The 18,790-nt window shown below is 38.5% G+C and overlaps 1 protein-coding gene across 3 annotated transcripts; it reads left to right on the forward strand.

Moving 5' to 3' along the window:
- Positions 1 to 749: 749 nt before the first annotated feature.
- On the forward strand, positions 750 to 18,790 carry tpra1 (transmembrane protein, adipocyte asscociated 1). Of its 3 annotated transcripts, none has more exons than XM_066698360.1 (11): positions 750 to 1,097; positions 8,697 to 8,888; positions 9,521 to 9,653; positions 11,708 to 11,794; positions 12,853 to 12,925; positions 13,257 to 13,336; positions 13,863 to 13,973; positions 14,637 to 14,697; positions 15,173 to 15,275; positions 15,837 to 15,917; positions 16,443 to 18,790. In XM_066698360.1, the coding sequence occupies exons 2-11, from the start codon at positions 8,710 to 8,712 to the stop codon at positions 16,678 to 16,680; spliced, it is 1,146 nt and encodes a 381-aa protein (XP_066554457.1). In that variant the 5' UTR covers positions 750 to 1,097; positions 8,697 to 8,709; the 3' UTR covers positions 16,681 to 18,790. The 3 variants fall into 3 exon arrangements, with proteins under 3 accessions (XP_066554457.1, XP_066554458.1, XP_066554456.1); XM_066698361.1 differs by having other exon boundaries at positions 750 to 948; XM_066698359.1 differs by having other exon boundaries at positions 751 to 1,097; positions 8,702 to 8,888.

Here is an 18,790-nt window from a genome sequence, read left to right on the forward strand (position 1 = left end):
GACATTTTCGGGGAACTTCCCATGTGGACATTTAAAGAGACTCAAATAAATTAGTTCTGTAATGAGGTAACAAAGCCTGTGATGTAAATTAAAATCTCATACTTTAATCTATAGTCTATAGACCTGAAAATCAAGCAGACCCCTGAGATCTGGATTATAATTCAGTAAAGTATACTCTATGTATGTAATTAATACTTGCGGGAGACTTGAAGCATTGGAACCAAAAGACTACCAATCCCAGAAAGCAACGCGCCGCACAAGCCCTCGCTGTCTGTTTGTAGAGTCGCAATTGGTCAGCCGAGCTGTCAATCAAGTCACAGTTGACTGTTAGGGGTCGTGTGTAAACTATGTGCAACACAGAGCGCCTATTCAAGCGAGCAATGGTGTACTACACAGCACAGAGCACATGATTTAAATTGCATTCGGCTTTATAGTAGTTGCTCGCCAGTATCGTATGTTCCAAAAGCATGGGATACAAATAATGAAGGATCCTGACTAGCACTGCTGTGGGACTGCACTGCGTACAGTAACACCCAGTTTGGCCGTGGCTGGTGCCGATGTGGGTCTGTGAATCCGGGCCGCAGAACTGGGTCTGCACACCTGCGCGTTTGCCATGGACCGTGTGGGTGGCATTAGGGGTTAGCAAAGGGACACGCACATGGAAATGATTCAAGGTACATTTGGGCTGTAGTGCGGCTCTTTTGAGACACTCCCTGTCTCACCCGGGAAGGAAGCAGTTCCCTGCTGGCGAGGAAAGGAACGCGAGACAAACCCCTTGTCAGGTGACAGGAGTTTTTATTTTTATTTTTGTTTTTTTTGATTATTTTGGTTTGTCCTGCTGTTTCCAGTCAGGAAGTGTTTCTGCTTATTTCTCTCTCTTTGGTTTTTAATGCCGTCGACGACAGAAGGCGTCGGGATTTCAATCGTATGTATACAGGACTCGAGTTAGTAAGTATCTGAACTCGGCTGGTCTTGGGGCGGCTCTGTGCTGCCTTTGAAAATGGGAAACCAGATCCAGAAAAGCCGGACCGGCCGCTGACACGCAACACGGAATCAGTGACCGAGGCTTTGCGCCATTATCATCGGCGAGCTGTCTGGTCAGTAACATGCTTTAGATCGGGATATATTGTAACTTGTGAATCCATTCTGCGTTCCTACAGGGTTGTATTGGGACGGGTACGTCAAAATACTAATACTGGGATAACTAGACTAGTGTGATGGTGATGATGGTGATGATGGTGGCGGTGTGGCATCGTGCTGGTTGCGCACATCGTCCAGTGCGCCGCTGCTTTGCTGGAGGGTCGTGTTGACGCGGCGTGTTGCGGTTGACCGCTCGGCGCTGGCGGGTGGAGGGGCGATGGACGGCGGCAGTAGTGCGGAGCTGCGGCTGTCACAGGTCGGGGTTGTTTGGTATTTCGCGCCGTGGAAGTAGGTCATTTCTCGGGGGACGACAACCCGGACAATCGAGGTGTTGACATGGCACGTATTTTCCCTTTTCAATAATAAGAAAAGACATCATGGATTCCTCCAGAAAAGCATCAGGACGAAGTTTCGGCTCTCAGATACTTGAGTAGTTTTGTTTAATTTCTGGGCAGATTAACACGGGATAATCTAATGTTGTGCACAGACCGTGCCATTAACCAGCCACTCGCCAGATGCGCCGGAGTGAACACAGCTGGCCGCAGCTGAGCGCGGAGCCTGTGTCGTGTGTGTGTCGTGTGTGTGTCGTGTGTCGTGTTCAGTGCACATCTTGCTCTGGGAATTGCTAATCAGTTTAAACTCGCAACCATTACCTAATTAGTCAGTCGTCTAATCTGATCACATTCTGCACCAATTTAAACAATATGCATCGGTTACGAGGTAAAGTGAGCTTGGTTTAAATATGAAATGAAATGATATCATATTTGAGAATTGGGCGGGGAACAGTGTTCAGGTCGCACATTTTTTCATAGTGATGTATGTGACGTGTTGTCAGCTGCAGACGCGGGGTGATCAGACCCTGCAGCCAGCAGCACACACCTCAGAGCACCTGTGTACAGCACACACACACACATACAGCACACACATACAGCACACACACACACATACAGCACACACACACACATACAGCACACACACACAGCACACACATACAGCACACACACACACACACACACACACACACACACATACAGCACACAGCACACACATACAGCACACACACACACACACACACACAAATAGACTGCATGTCATCCTTGGATCACTAAAGTTATTAATGGACACCAAATGAGCATGATGGGTTGAATGGCAGCCTCTCATTTGTAAATGTTCTTATGTTCTTGTATATATATTACAAATAGTGTTGTTTTTTTACTCTATAAACTAATTTACATGGATAATGTATTTTCATGTGTGAAATAGGGCTAAATAAACTATACTTTTGTGCATTCAATTGTAGACATTTATAGATATAATGAATTAAAGTACTCTATTTTAATATTACTTTAGATGATAACTGCTGTTTGACCATTCTTTGGGGGTTATGGTGTTTATTAAATTGCCATAGCAACAGAAATCTGGTGAAAGCTGTGCAATACATCCTTTAGCAGTAAAAACATTTTATATTCCTGCAAATCACTGATTTACTATAGATCTCCATGGGTTTATCTGGTGAATACAAATAAATTGCTTTGATAGTTTGTTGCTACAACCAAATTTTCCTATACATTAAAGTGGTCTGCGAATTATGGAGCCGTTTCAAAGAAAATAATATTTTACTTTGTATTCTGTTTGAATGGGGGAGTTACCGGCCGTGTGGATAATGTCACATCAGAGAGAAGATATTCATCAGGGTCATTCTGACAGCAAAACAGAATATTCTGACAAAGCAGAAATATCCTGGGCATTTAAGTTACTTCCAAAAGGAAGGCCAGTTTTAAATTACTTGACAGGGTAAAGTCAGACATGGATCACAATTCTGTTTGAACTCTTCAATTATAACAACATACTATAACCCAGAAACCATTTAGATTAGCAATCTTCCTCATAAAAAGCCAAAATGTTGCTTTTCATAACATTGCTCATGCACAGAATTTACAACATTTAATGTAATAACTGAAATATCCTAAGAAATATATAATTTGTTGAATATTTTAATTGAAAGTGAAAATGTTAAAATAGCAATGGGCTGGACACATTGCAAGAAGAACAGACCAAAGATGGACAAAATAAGTTATAGAATGGAACCTAAGAGATTAAAAAAGACCTAGAGGAAGATAGAAAATGGGAATGTGAAATAAAATGATTGGCTGGTGTGAAAAAAGAGAAGATGTTTCTGTATATAGATAGATAATTTAATGGTGACCCATACAAGCTGATGGATAGGACCAGTGTTGGAGACCCCTGCTCTGCAGGCTCAGATTTATTTGAAATATTGCAGACTTAAAGGGGAACTAGCAAGGATCCTAAAATTAAGGTTTTATGCATTTTACATGTTGTTACATGTACTGTATAAGTAAGATGTATAGCACGTTTTCAGTTTGATTCTATTATATAAGCATATAAAACTCACCAAATAATGGCTGATGTCAAAAGCGGACATGTAGGCCTATGCCCTTTCAGTGTTTTAGGTTGTGTTGTGTCATAAATTCCTGGAAAGTGGAAACACAGAGAAAGAAAATACAGAAGCAATGAATTTATCTTCCCTGCAGCAACAGGATTAATTATGTTCATTGGTGCTTTAGCTGAACACTCAAAAAAATGTGTTATGAGTTTCCATAATATTCATTCCTTTCTTCAAAATTTAGTCACCTAAAAAAGAAAATGTAAATTCAAATATCTAATAATGTCACAAAAGTGTATCAATTAAGCTTGAAAATGATTAATAGTAGAATATGTATAGTAACATTATTACATAATCCATAACTTATTTGATTGTCTTGGTCTAGATTTTCTTCTCATTCACACAGTTTCTCCAAGACGTCATATGAATCAGATTAGTCTCATTGCCATGTCCTTGACCTTTCTGCACTAAAACATGATTAGTTGTCTTTTTACTGGTCTGTCAAATGTGGAAGAAAGGTGTGTTTGTGTGGGCAAATTTGTCTCTCCATCTTCCAAAGTCCCATACAGTTTCTGGAACACTGAGTCTGTGGAATCTGTTAGGATTATTAAATGCATTTGTGTAACACTATCAGCTCGTCCCTCAGACCTCGATTAGCACTAGTCTTGGACTGCTCTACCTAAAATAACATTGGATAGTCCAAGACAAAATGTTAATCTGTCTGTGAAACCAGCAGTTTGTCTGTCACATCTAGTGCTAGATATTAAATTCAGAGTTTATCAAATGAGTAAAAAACACCAAACACTTACCGAAAGGTGTTGCTTCTGAAATTTTTCACACAGTATATCCATGATTTTTACATTTCGGAAAGGCTGTTTGTGCATGGAGTCGGGCACAATTTTTGTTGTGTTGCATTGCTGCCAACCATATACTAAGAATAAAAACATTAATACTGATGAGATATCCATGGATTCATATTCTTACAAAATTCCCAGTTTTTAAGGAAACAAATGCTGCTTTGTGAAACTGCATATCTCATTAGGAATAAGACTATATTTGGTTTAATTACATCCAACTGTAATATTAATTTAGCCTATTTACTGTGTCTGCATTACATGAAAAAAAAATACACATGATGTTTGGCCAAAAAGGCTTTGTGTATCTTTCACCAGCTGGGAACAAAAAAACTTGTAGCCACTTCTGATCCTAGAGAAATGGAAATACACAAAACGATGCATAGATTAATAGAAAAATGCACATTCCTGTGGTTAACCATGACTGTTCATTTCTGTGTCCTGTAGTGAATGCTCACAGTTTTTGTGGTCGACTACCCATGCCATTTATCCATAATGGCATTTCTTGGTGCCAATTAGAGGTACCAGTTGGTCAATGAGATTTGCTGACATCCTGATCCCTTCTGATTCTTTGATTGAAGAAAAAAAATAAAATAAAAAAATAATGACATATTGCAAGGTATTGGGTCTGGTGCCTGAAAAAATGGAGGATAAAATGCATGTCAAATTCATGTTCTGGAAAAAAATAAAAAAAGTAGGCTGGTAGAAATATAGTGCCACCTGGTAAGGTACCAGTCTTTGGCTGGCTTTTTCGTACTTTAGACTGTAAATAGAAATCACTCTTGAGTGTGAATTCTTACAGCACTGTTTACTTGCCCTTTGTTACAGTGACCTTACTCAAGGACTGGGGTTGTTTGCAGTAATAGCAAAACTCAAATAACTGAAACAAGTTGGTTTCAAAACTAGAGATATTGTTATGTGTATTGTTAAAATATTATCACCACCTCCTTTCTCTCTCCCTCTCTCTTTACCTTTGTTTGGACTCTGATATATGGCATTCACACTATTCCTATATCAATGTAAATTACATCAAGGTAAGAATAAATCAAATATATCTATCTATCTTGTGTATGTGTATAAATATATAGGCTATACACTCACCTAAAGGATTATTAGGAACACCTGTTCAATTTCTCATTAATGCAATTATCTAACCAACCAATCACATGGCAGTTGCTTCAATGCATTTAGGGGTGTGGTCCTGGTCAAGACAATCTCCTGAACTCCAAACTGAATGTTTGAATGGGAAAGAAAGGTGATTTAAGCAATTTTGAGTGTGGCATGGTTGTTGGTGCCAGACGGGCCGGTCTGAGTATTTCACAATCTGCTCATTTACTGGGATTTTCACGCACAACCATTTCTAGGGTTTACAAAGAATGGTGTGAAAAGGGAAAAACATCCAGTATGCGGCAGTCCTGTGGGCGAAAATGCCTTGTTGATGCTAGAGGTCAGAGGAGAATGGGCCGACTGATTCAAGCTGATAGAAGAGCAACTTTGACTGAAATAACCACTCGTTACAACCGAGGTATGCAGCAAAGCATTTGTGAAGCCACAACATGTACAACCTTGAGGCGGATGGGCTACAACAGCAGAAGACCCCACCGGGTACCACTCATCTCCACTACAAATAGGAAAAAGAGGCTACAATTTGCACAAGCTCACCAAAATTGGACAGTTGAAGACTGGAAAAATGTTGCCTGGTCTGATGAGTCTCGATTTCTGTTGAGACATTCAGATGGTAGAGTCAGAATTTGGCGTAAACAGAATGAGAACATGGGCATTGGTTGGTTAATCGGGAACTTATTAAAATAAGTGTAACAGACTAAGTGGTTGTGCCACACAATAATAAATACTAGGCATTGATAGTACAGTATAACAACGCTCTAACATTAATGGTAATAAAGAATAAAAATGTATATTTAAAAAAAAAAACACCAAATCATTATATTCAGCAAACTAAAGTATAATTGCTACAGCAAACAGGTGTTTTTCTCACAAATGATACTGTAAACTACTCACACTGCCCTTGTAAGAAAAGCATTGCATGCAAATGAAGCCGAAAACCTTTCCTTGTGTTCAATATTTCTTTACGAATCGAGTTTGAATCCGAAGTTTAGTTTTCCCAATTGGGGCTTGTAACCCTGCAGTTTGTGCGCAGATACTGAACAGTAGCTCTAGTGATGGGATATCTTGCGTGATTCATTTTTATAATTTAATACTAGAAGCGCTGAGCTGGTCAGTTTGACAGATTTCATTTGAATTACTCTGTGTTCCTGAATGCACTGCGGATACTCGTTCGTGACTTTTCCTAAATATATGCATAAAATGTGTCTCCGGTGTTTTAGCTGCATAAACGCAAATCAGGTTCAAGCACAATCTCTACCTCACCTACAGTCTACAGACTTTCATGTGCTTGAAAAACACACACATTGTGTAGCATTACAAGTGTCTTCTTACAACTGTAGTCCGATTGAGTGGACACAGAGTGAATACCCTGCAAATAAACACGTGTTTCTTCTTTGTGTTTTGACTGTGCAGTGTACCCGTTTAGAAAAAAAGTGCTTTGATGTCAGTTATAACAATCATTTTTATGTTTATGTTCATATTTCCATTTAAATACACTACTCAGTTTTAGGGCTGTGTGTCGGCAAGAATCTGGCGATACCGTACGTATTGCGATACAGGGGTTGTGATATATTGGGATACTGTAAGTAAGTGTGTGTGTGTGTGGGGGGTTTAAGACGTGATCTGTGTAGATCAAAGAACAGATACGCGTGTCTATCTTGCTGCGCATGTGTACGATTGGCCAATGAATACATTTCACAGATTTGCATTTAGTAGTTTAGATGGGTCAAATTAAATTATTTTGCATCAATCTCAATTTTAATCGTAAAACGTTTGTAACTGGGTTTAAAACAAACAAAAATCCCACATAAACCCCACGCATGAATGTCTGACTCGATAAGTATCTAGCGGTCGGGGTATAAACCCAAAACAAAACCACTGCCATGAATCTTGTATGAAAAAAAACATACAAAATATCAATACAGCGTTTTTTGAATCGATGCAGTCTCGCCAAACATAATATCGCGATAGTCACGTGGATCGATATTTTCTTACACCCCTGCTCAGTTTGCGCTGGTTTTATTTGATCATTATTATACTATAGTTTTGGCTCTTGTAAGTAGTTTGAAATGTCGCCGCTTCTTGTGTTAACCATATAATCACCAGTCATTATAATGGACATTTTTAAATCTTTAAATCTGCTCGATAAATGATCTTTTAAGAAATATACTGTGTCGACTTCCAGATTGATGCATACCCCTGATTCAATATAACGAAAATAGTTTTAGCAAAGAAAGTGTACAATGTTTTTTTGTTTGTTTTCGTTTTGTATAAATACATGCACACATGAAACAATGTAAGACTATCAGTGTTAGATATCGCAAATATATTAAAGTTTTGAACAAATATGTTGGACAAATTTATTTTTGCAAAGTACAATACTGAAACTAGTATTGCTTTCATAAATGTATGCAACAAGTACTGAGTGTACACTTGCATAGACTTCAGTGAAGCCGCCCTCTTTTTGCCACAATGTACAGTATAAGCTGCCATAACTAAATATGCCTGTACAGAAAGTATTCACCCACTTGATGTTTCTTGCTTTTCTCTTTCAAAACTCCAAACTTCACCACATGGTCTTGCTCCCAAACACCCTCTATACAGCTACGATTGCGTCACCAGTTCATCTGATTTCACACATATCGTGGCCTTTACTTCTACACAATAGCAACGTGTAAATAGTATTCCTTTTATCCCTGCTAGATAGCACTTTTTATTATGCTTCTTTAATTCTTGATTTGTTTCCTCCTTGCTCCCTTTCCCATAACCCCTGACTGTGACCCTACATCTTGACAGCACTTAGCTTTCACCGTCCAGGATGTAGGACCTCACTTACTGTACTTGTGTAAATTGTAATTTGGAATTTGTAAAATGTATTATTTTGAATTGCTATGTTTTAGTTCAATTGAATTTGTAATGATTGATGCCTTGTACTTACTGTATTTTTGCACTTATGTTGTAAGTCGCCCTGGATAAGGGCGTTTGCCAAGAAATAAAAATAATAATAATAAAAATAATAAAGACACATAAAACGATGATTATAGGGACCGCGATAGTTCCCCTTTAAGTATTTTTTTGGGGGGGAATTGCATTAAACAGTGTATTCGGTGCTTTCTGGCATTATTCATAGAGGATGTGTTTTCTTGTGTATTTCCTTTGTTCCACTCTGTCAGGACAGTTTCAGTGATGCTGGAAGCAGCGACTACAGTGGCGAGGTTTGCGCTATACGGGAATGGGAGCATCTCACTTCTACCAACTATCGAGAACAGCTCTGTGTACCCAACCTGGCACTCGGACACCGAGGCTAACGTCACCAAGCCACACGAGTGTCTTCAGGTCCTCTATGAAGATATCAGTAACTCCAAGTAAGGTTTTTCTTTTATTAATTTATTCCTTCATAGCAATAGCTCAATGTTTTTTTTTTTTTTGGTCACTCAAGTCAATCAGGCTGAAAATGTAGAAAAATGTACATTCATCCCTCATACTGCCAGGTCTTGGACAGGTATTGTAACTGACAGTTACGAGAGACAGCTGTACACTGGGGAAGACCAGTTTATTATTATTATTATTATTATTATTATTTTTATTTTTATTTCTTGGCAGACGCCCTTATCCAGTGTGACTTACAACATATTGCAAAACAAAGTGAAAAAATATAGTTCAATAAAGGCATCAATCATTACAAATTCAATTTACATAAAACATTCAAATTCAAACAATTCAAAATATAATACATTTTACAACTTCTAATTTACAGTTTATACAGGCAAGTACAGTAAGTGAGGTCCTACATCCTGGACGGTAAAAGCTAAGTGCTGTCAAGATGTAGGGTAACATGATATGTTTGGGTGACATGCAGAGGAGAGGTTTGAACTATATCTTCGGGACATCCAGCGTGATCGTAACTTGTAGTTTCCCTGAGACACTTTTTGCATTTGTTAGTGAATCTGACTGCTGCCCATGCGGTCTCTGAGTGGTGCCTTGTGTTTGCCTTCAGAGTGAGGTTCTGGGACCTGCTTCTGCTCATCCCCAATGTGGCGTTCTTCATATTCCTGCTCTGGAAGCTGCCGTCTGCCCGAGCCAAGATCCGCACTACCTCCAGTCCCATCTTCATTACCTTTTACATACTGGTGAGAGTGACATCTGTATATTTAGGCTTGCTACCTTTTGGTGTTTTCTTGTGCTGGGCCTACCTGCCTTTAAAGCTGTAATTAGCCTTCTTAATCCATGACCACTTCTCATTTAAATAATGGAAATCAGATGACAAATTGTACATTTATGAATAATTACTTGTAAAGATACTCTTTAAACTATAATCTGTTGATTCTGGGCAATGTGCCTGTTAGAGTAAGTCAGTCCTTGTATTATCTTTCAGTGCAAATCTAAAGGACTATTTTAAAAACAACTCGACTAACAAGATTAGCTCTCAAGGAGTTTTCCTGTGCATTCAAAGAATTACAGCTAATTAGTAGCTTTAGAAACCACATGATTTTTAGACCTTTGTTTGCACTGTGGAGTATTGTAAGCCATGTTTAAAATCACCACAAACTAATTCCCATGAGAGAATGTCTTTGGCATGAATTTAATGCCTTTGTTTCTTAATCAGTTTAACAGTTATTAGAGAGACTCCTTCTTTATGTAGAGGATGTTATATTGACTCCACCAACATGCCAAAAACATGCTTAATGCTAAGATGAATGCTTTTCTGGGCTTACGTAATGTTTGGAACAGAAGGTGTATTGTAGTTGTGCAGCATCTCCACTGTTTCAAAAGGCAATTGCCATTCTTAATGGCCATGTGACAGATAATTGATTGTTTCATATAAGTTGGTTCATTACTTTTTGCAGTGACATGACTGGAAAAAATTTCCAGATTTATTTTTAATATACTCAGCTTAATAAACCCAACAATAACTGCATTTCAAAACGTAAACTTGGAATTCAGGGAATACGCATAGACTGTCTTGGAACTAAAATAGCTGGTTCTTCATCTTGAAGGTTACTAACATTTTTCAAGATGTTACCTTGGCATCCTTTGATCTGTTGGATTAAAAGGTTGATTTTTCCAAAGCTTTTTGTATAAAATGAGTTTCAACCCGTTTTCAGAGTTTCAGAATATATCTACAGTTAGGTCCATAAATATTTGGACAGTGACACAGTTGTCATCATTTTGCCTCTGTATGCCACCACAATGGATTTGAAAGGAAACAAGTATTCTGAAGCATACCACCTCATCTGTGAAGCATGTTATGGCATGGGCATGGATGGCTGCCAAGGGAACTGGTTCCCTTGTATTTATTGATGATTATTGCTGATAAAAGCAGCAGGATTAATTCTGAAGTGTTTAGGGCTATATTACCTGCTCAGATTCAGCCAAATGCTTTAAAACTCATTGGACAGCACTTCGCAGTGCAGATGGACAATGACCCGAAGCATACTGCGAAAGCAACCCAAGACATTAAGGTGAAGAAGTGGAATGTTCTGCAGTGGCCAAGTCAATCACCTGACCTGAATCCAATTGAGCAGCATTTCACTTGCTGAGGGCAAAACTGAAGGCAAAACGCCCCAAGAACAAGCAGGAACTAAAGACAGCTGCATTACAGGCCTGGACGAAACCCAGCACCTGGTGATGTCTATGTGTTCCAGACTTCAGGCAGTCATTGACTGCAAAAGATTTGCAACCAAGTATTGAAACTCACAATTTAATTCATGATTATGTTAATTTGTCCAACTACTTTTGAGCCCCTAAAATTGGGGGGACCACATATAAAAATGGGTGTAATTCCTACGCCGTTCACACAATTTGGACGTAACTACACTCAAAGATGAAAGTCTACACTTAAAGCACATCCTATCCTTTCAAATCCATTTTGATGGCGTACAGAGCCAAAATGATGACAATTGTGTCTGTCCAAATATTTATGGACCTAACTATATGCTATGCTTTTTATTGCAGGGGGAAGAGTACACTTGGCTGTACCTCGGTTGTGTAAAACCAGCTTGTTGACAACACTTTTGTGTTTAAATGCACCAAAGCCTTCTTGAGCCAACAGGAAACCTGCAACTCCACACAAACAAAGATAGCTGTACAAGTTGCAGGGCAGTAGCAGTTCATAAAAAGTGGTGTGAAGGAGATGTGAGTGCAGGATTGTCTCCCACTCTCTCCTTGTCTCCCTCTCCTCCAGGTGTTTGTTGTGGCAGCTGTTGGAATCACTCGAGCCATAGTCTCTATGACCGTTAGTGCTTCTAGTGCAGCCACCATCATTGACAAGGTAAGCTGTAAACAGGCCTCGTAGTCATGGGATCTCTGGATTAGCTTTATCTGTGTCATTGTGGTCTCATTTATAGTACCTGCTCTTTGTGGGGGGTGGGAGAAAGAGGTGGAAAAAAAACTAAAACAAAAAAAAAACAGAAGAATGCAATGTTCACACTGAATTTGGAGTGTTTCTCTTGGTTTCAGTTCTATACTTTGTATTATATCAAAGCATTGGATTTGCATTATTTTTGGCTTATCCAATTGGTCCCTTGATTACTTAATGAGCTGGACCATGTAACTGAGTTATTTGATCATTAGACTGTTTTAAATAATGTTCAGATCTTAGTGTTGTACAGGCTGATAAATATGCTTTAACCCTCTTTGGACAACAAGGATTCAGGTGGTTAATGAGTAAGGTTAATGACTTGTTCACTAGAAAAGCAAGTATCTTTGTAACGTCAGGATCCCTTCCCCTCACATGATAACTGGTCCAGACACTGATTGGTATAGACTGTACTGCCATGAAATTGAATCTTCATAAATTCATATTGTGACCCATCTGCAGTACAGGAGCAACACTCATTTGCATTCAAACACTTTGTCATCCATCATATTGGTCCTTTCTTTGTTAAATCAAAAAACAACCACAACAGTACTATCGGTCTGCCTTTATTCTGTACGAGGTCTACTGTTCTTACCCAGTGCACCTACATGCATTTCTCTCATTCTGCATATAAGGTTTACTGTTCGTTTTATAGCCTTTTTTTTGTTTTTTTGCTCTAGCTAATTTTCTGTTTTAGAAAGCTACTATATCTGGCCCAATATTGTTCCCTGTAATTTACAATACAACTTTATTTTATTAGTCCCCGAAGGGCAGTTCGATTTTTGTGGCTAAATGTGTTTTAAACTTTGATTAATGCATCTGTTACATAATAATCATCATCATTCTCATCATCACACCTTGTTGATTTCCAGATACTGTATAAAGCTTAGAAAAAATAAAAAATTGCTTTATTCTAATAATATTATAGTCTTGGTCATTGAGTAGATGTCTGAACCATCTTGTCTTTTTAGGTTCTTTGGGAGATAACCCGATTCTTCCTGCTTGCCATTGAGCTCAGTGTCATCATACTAGGACTCGCCTTTGGTATGTCTGCCCATTGGGTCGCATTACAAAACCCTACAGAACCTGATGCAGCTCAATGACAGACAAGTAGTTTTTATTATTGAACTGCACTTAATAAGCTTGAACTTTTTAATTCGTTAGTACTATTTTTTGAGGGTGGTGGGTGGGTGTATTTTTTTTTTAATAAGTGGCTTTTCTCTTGCAGAAAGTATTTACATTTGATAGTACTTAAGCACCAAATTGTAGAGGTGTAGTATCTTATTATCCTGTAACACTGTAACACCATACTTCATCATTAGAGCAGTATCAGTGGCCGTGTAAGCACAATTGACTGATATTGTTGTATTTGCAGGTCACCTTGAAAGCAATTCGAGCATAAAGCGAGTTTTAGCCATCACTGCTGTTCTGGCATTGGGCTACTCTATCACACAGGTAAGAGATATCTTTATTACTGCTGGTTAATGTGCAAGTGGATTATGGAACTGGTTATGATATGTGTCTGTAACTTATAAAAATCCTTTATTTGGAATTGCTATATATATTTATGTATAGGCAGTTCACTCACTCTCTCTCTCTGTATATGTATATGGGGGGGGGTAGCAGTATTGAACGAGAGCGGGGACGACAACATTCACGCATTTAGCCAGGCGGCACACATTTTTGAATATAGCTGCGGGAAGCCCATGTATGTACATGTATATGTATACATACCCTGCCAATTTGGAATGGAGAAATTGTTCATTCATTGAATAAGATGCTTTATGATTGCCATTGATGGAGTTAAAAAAACAGCATGGATTGATATTTCTTCAATATTTAAAGCTATACTTGTCAGCCTAAAACTACAAAGAGAATTATTTGGAAACTACAGGTATTGGCCCATCCGTGACAGAGTGACTGTTGTTAGATATTGAGGGTGGTGCCCTTGATAAATCTAACTCTATTTTGATGTCTTCAGGGGACATTAGAGATCCTGTATCCAGATGTCCATCTCTCAGCCGAGGACTTCAACATCTATGGCCACGGAGGGCGTCACTTCTGGCTTGCCAGCTCCTGCTTTTTCTTCCTGGTAATGAGGGTCATTGAGCTGCATATTGCATTTTTTACATAATCAAATAGTTAGTCCTCTAACAGTGTTCAGGAATGTGCTCCAAAGATACAGCTATCCGAAATGCAGGCCCAAGAGAAGTATTGTCGGGAATATGATGTATAATTTGAACCCTTCATTAAACTGTATGGCAAAGAATAAAAAAAAAAACACCAAAAACTTGTGCTTTGATCATGAGCAGTCACACACAAATGCATAGTGAATTATGTCCAGATGAATGTGTTGATTATCACTGTATGGAGCTGGCACTCATCAGCCGCGATTCAATTATAAGGGTGATTTGTGTTTCATGAATAACAGAATAAAATGGACTGATAACAGTGTGATAATGATCAAAGGTCAAGCAAATGAGCAAGAACTAATTGCACAAAAATAATGATAGATTAAAAGTAAGCAATGGCTTTGGCTCAGCTGTCATTTTATATTAAAAATACATACTGAGATACTCTTTTTTTGGCCTTCCTTCAAAACTATGGACAGCACTGATAATTAGTGATTAAATATATAAAGAAGTAAATAAGTCTACTAATAGTACACTTTTTTTTTACTAAAGAAACCAATAGTAGTCAACAGAACAATTATTGAAGAGACCTGAATGTTTTTTTTTTTTTTTCTTCTCTCCAGATTTATTCCACGATTGTCATCCTTCCAAAAACCCCACTGAAAGACAGAATCTCTCTTCCATGTGAGTGTCAGTGTGTCTCCCTCATCATCAGGGACACTAGTCCTCTGGGGACAATGTGGCGCAGTTTCATTTCCAGCTCTACATGCTCCTTATTCAAGCAGATTACATTCCTACACTTGATACTGATACTTTATTATTAATGATGTATCTTATGATCTTTTTCTTTAAACCACTGTACAATTTGTAACTGTGTATATGTTATAGAAACTTGGCACATACCCTTCCTCATTATTAGTTGTCTTGGACAAAAGTGTTAGACACATTAATAATAATAATTGTCATCATCATAGGCTCTAATTCAGAATTCCAGGAACATAAGCCAGATTGAAAGCAGAATGGGCAGGTTTGCTTATTTGACATGAAAAGAACAGCCATGTCATAATAGACTACAGATATCCCATTGCCAGTGGAGTTGGATAGCACAAAGCACAGATAGCACAGTGCACTGAACCCCTCCTTCCTATATCTTTCGCAGCCAGGAAGAGTTTCTATGTGTATGCTGCCATCCTGTCCATGCTGAACCTGGTGCAAGGCCTGGGCAGTGCGTTACTGTGCGCCAGCATCATAGAGGGGCTTTGGTATGTACTCATAGTCATCCTTCATCAAAGTAAGAGCAGTGGTGCACTCTCACATGTCTGCCTGTGATTCCACTGGGCACTGAGGTTGAGCGCAACAGTTGAGCTTGTTTCTCTTGTTCTGCTTTTACAATCCTCCCATCAATAAGCAGAGGCAGAAAATATTTTTATTTATTTATTTTTCCTCATGTTTTATATAATCCCTTTGCAAAACACATTTGACTTTGTAATGTAAAAGTTAAATGCTCTATGGTACCATTTGTGCAGTTCATTGCATATCCTACATTTTTAAGGAGTATTATTATATGTATTCTCTAAGATGAATTACCTTTGGAAGCATGGTATTCTCTTCCTCCGGAGAAGTCTATTAAAAGGGTTATTCACTTCAATAATTTAATAAGGCTAGTGTTTTTATTTCTTCCTTAACAATGTAGATGTGAAGATATTGCCCCCTCTATATTGTAGTTAGTCTGCTTTCATTAGTAAAACTTTAAAATATTGAGGAAAAAGGCCCTTGGTTTCTTTCTCAATTATTAACTTATTTTTCCCCATCTGTTTTGACAGCTGTGTGGATGTCACAACATTCCTCTATTTTTCTGTGTTTGCCCCCCTGATATACGTGACATTCCTGAAAGGATTTTTTGGGTATGTATGATCAATCAACGTAATCTTAGAATTTCTGTCAATTTCTGAGTTTGTTGCAGTTCAATTGCACAATTTCACTTATTAAAACGTAGGGAAACTTGAGCGATACATAGGTCACAGAAATGTGAATGCAGATCTGTTTGACTTATTTATAAGTTATCTTCACAAATTGATACACCATTATCAAAAATACCGTACAAATATAAAAAAATGCATTGTATCTGTACAATAAATATTTTGTATGTTGAAAATGCGTAATAGTCAACAAAACAACCTGTTACATGCCCTTACGCAAGTGTGTGTACGTGTACTTGCATACCTTTGAACATACTAAGTTGATTTGAGCTTATTTGGCTATTAAGATCCATGTGCATTGCTCAGAACCTGGGCTAAGTTTCGCAATGCACAGAATCTCACCTTTGTGTTTAAGTGATGCTATATTACACACGTCTGTTTCGTGAACCCAAACGTTTGTGAATGAAACTCCTTCCAGTTGCATTAGCAGTAATCTGTCTCCTCCTCTAGGTCGGAGCCCAAGATCCTGTTTTCCTACAAATCCCAGATTGACGAGCCCGATGAGACGGATGTGCACCTCCCCCCAACCTATGGTGTTGGCAAGAAAGATGCTCACGAAGGCGGGTCATACTCCAGCACACAGATCGACAGCTCGGGGGCCTACCTGGACGATGTGGCCTCGGGCCCTTACCCTGTAGGCAGCATCAACAGCATTGACAGTGACCGCTGGAGGGCCATTAACACCTAGAGCCCAGCACACAAGGAGCAGAGGGGAGATGGGCCAGGGGGTGGGGGTGGACCTCTGCAAGGACAGTTTCAGTCATGGAATGTTAAAGGCCAGAATATTATACAGGATTTTATAAATCCATTCGTGAGGGGTGGGTCGGGCGGTGTATCCTTCCAGTTTTCTGATAAGTAGCTTGTGATTTGGTAACACCCGCTGTATTAAACTCAATCGTTCCTTAAAAGTCAAAAGGTCTGAAAAAACAGGCAGGCAAGGAAAGAAAAGCTAGCCATCGATTTTGAATGGTTTCGCCTCTTGGTTTTGTAGGCCATCGTTGGAAGAGCATGCCATTTACATTGTGTAGGAAGTGCTATGTTTGATGAAAGCTTTCTTTGAAGGTGTAGAGACACTTCCATCTAAAATGAGTTGGATGATGATCGAGTTGATCACAGAATGTCTTCGTTGGTGTATTCCATTATCAGTGTCCTCAAAGTTCTCTTGTGCAAAAGATAGTTGTGAGGTTTCCACAGCTCTGGCTTCTGCAAGGTGCTCTGGAGTGAAACTACAACATTAAGCGGAATTTCTCAAGCAAACTTTGCTTAATTAACCAATTACCATTCTCACCACTACTAGCCTGGTATTGAATATCACATTTTTAACAGAAGTGTTTGATCAGATTTTAATTGCGTTTTATTTTCCTTCCCTTTGCAGCTATATTTCTTGGTAGTATAGTGATTTAGAAAAGAGATGCACAGTTCTAATTTTCTCAGTGGGGGCCCAGTATACAATAATCCCAAAGCAGAACCAAGTGTTCTGTTAGGGATTGTTTATGTAATTAAACCGTAATCTTTTTGAAAGTGTTATACTTAAAAAAAAAAAAAATTCGAGTGGATGGCGATTTGAAATTTTATTTATATTTGTACACAGTTTTTAATTTGCACTTGGTGGGAAAGGCCTGGGATATCGCTGCACAATAACTACCAATATGATCAACTGTAATCAGCCACATAATCAGACTCAAGAATTCCACACCAGTCATGTGCAACCTAAAGTGATACATAATGCGTAAAAGCACTTCATATGGTAGCTATTATAAAAAGATATAGCCATGGAGCCAAGGAGGACATCTGTCAAACAGTTAATCAGCTCTGTAATAGTTTCTGATCCAATTTGTGTTCTCTGCCATTAGCTGATTTACCCATGATCTGTATTACTATTCTACTTTTTTATGTGGGAAAAACCAGTACCAAGAATATATCAGTCATCTTTTATTTTCACCCAGTGTTCCTGCTTGCCTTGGTGAAAGTCTGTAGATGGAGTCAGTGCCTGTGATTGTTGCTAATTTAAGGAATATGTGGTGTAATTTGTACAAGTATGCTTTGTTTAACATTTTCAGAGGAGGATATCGATATCTGTTGAGGATTGTGTGCTTGTTCAACTAGATCCCCAGAATTGCCTCCTCAGCCACTGTGATGCTTATGTGCGCTCCTAAAAAGAGTTCAGTATTAATTCTTCTGCCTACACAAACTACTGAAGCTTCATCCCAACAGCATCAAAATGGAACTGGTATCTGGAATAAGGTTGATCCCATTTGAAACAATAATATAAATAGTAATAATAATAATAATAATAAATATAATAAATATAATTAATTTAATTTACGGAACAACAGCTGAAGGCTCGTGTGATTTGTATTTGATCAGTGTTCAGATCAGTGCTGTAGGTTGAATTCTATTGTAAAACACAAGATTTCAGATGCTTCTCATAGACCACAGTATAGTGCTACCAGATCGAATATGGAAAGAATAGCCACAGAATACATGATACTCACTTTGATTGTATTATCTATATAAATCTATATTTGTTTCAATGTAAAGCAATTGTTATATTGGCTTCCTAGGTTGTGAGCCCTTTCCCCTGACTTACAAACTCAGCCACTGTCGAAAATTTCAATCTACACAATGTGGAACTTGCCTTGTTAAATGCACAGTGGATATGAAAAGGCTTGCGGATTGGTAGCTTTGCATCTGCAGGGAAGATAAATGTATTTTGTGAACTGTGAATCAGATTTTTAAATTATTAGTCCAATTTATTTTGTTGATCGAAAAGACCAAATAAAAACGTTGCACTCAAA

Source organism: Amia ocellicauda, chromosome 3, assembly GCF_036373705.1.
Source record: "Amia ocellicauda isolate fAmiCal2 chromosome 3, fAmiCal2.hap1, whole genome shotgun sequence".
NCBI lineage: Eukaryota > Metazoa > Chordata > Actinopteri > Amiiformes > Amiidae > Amia > Amia ocellicauda.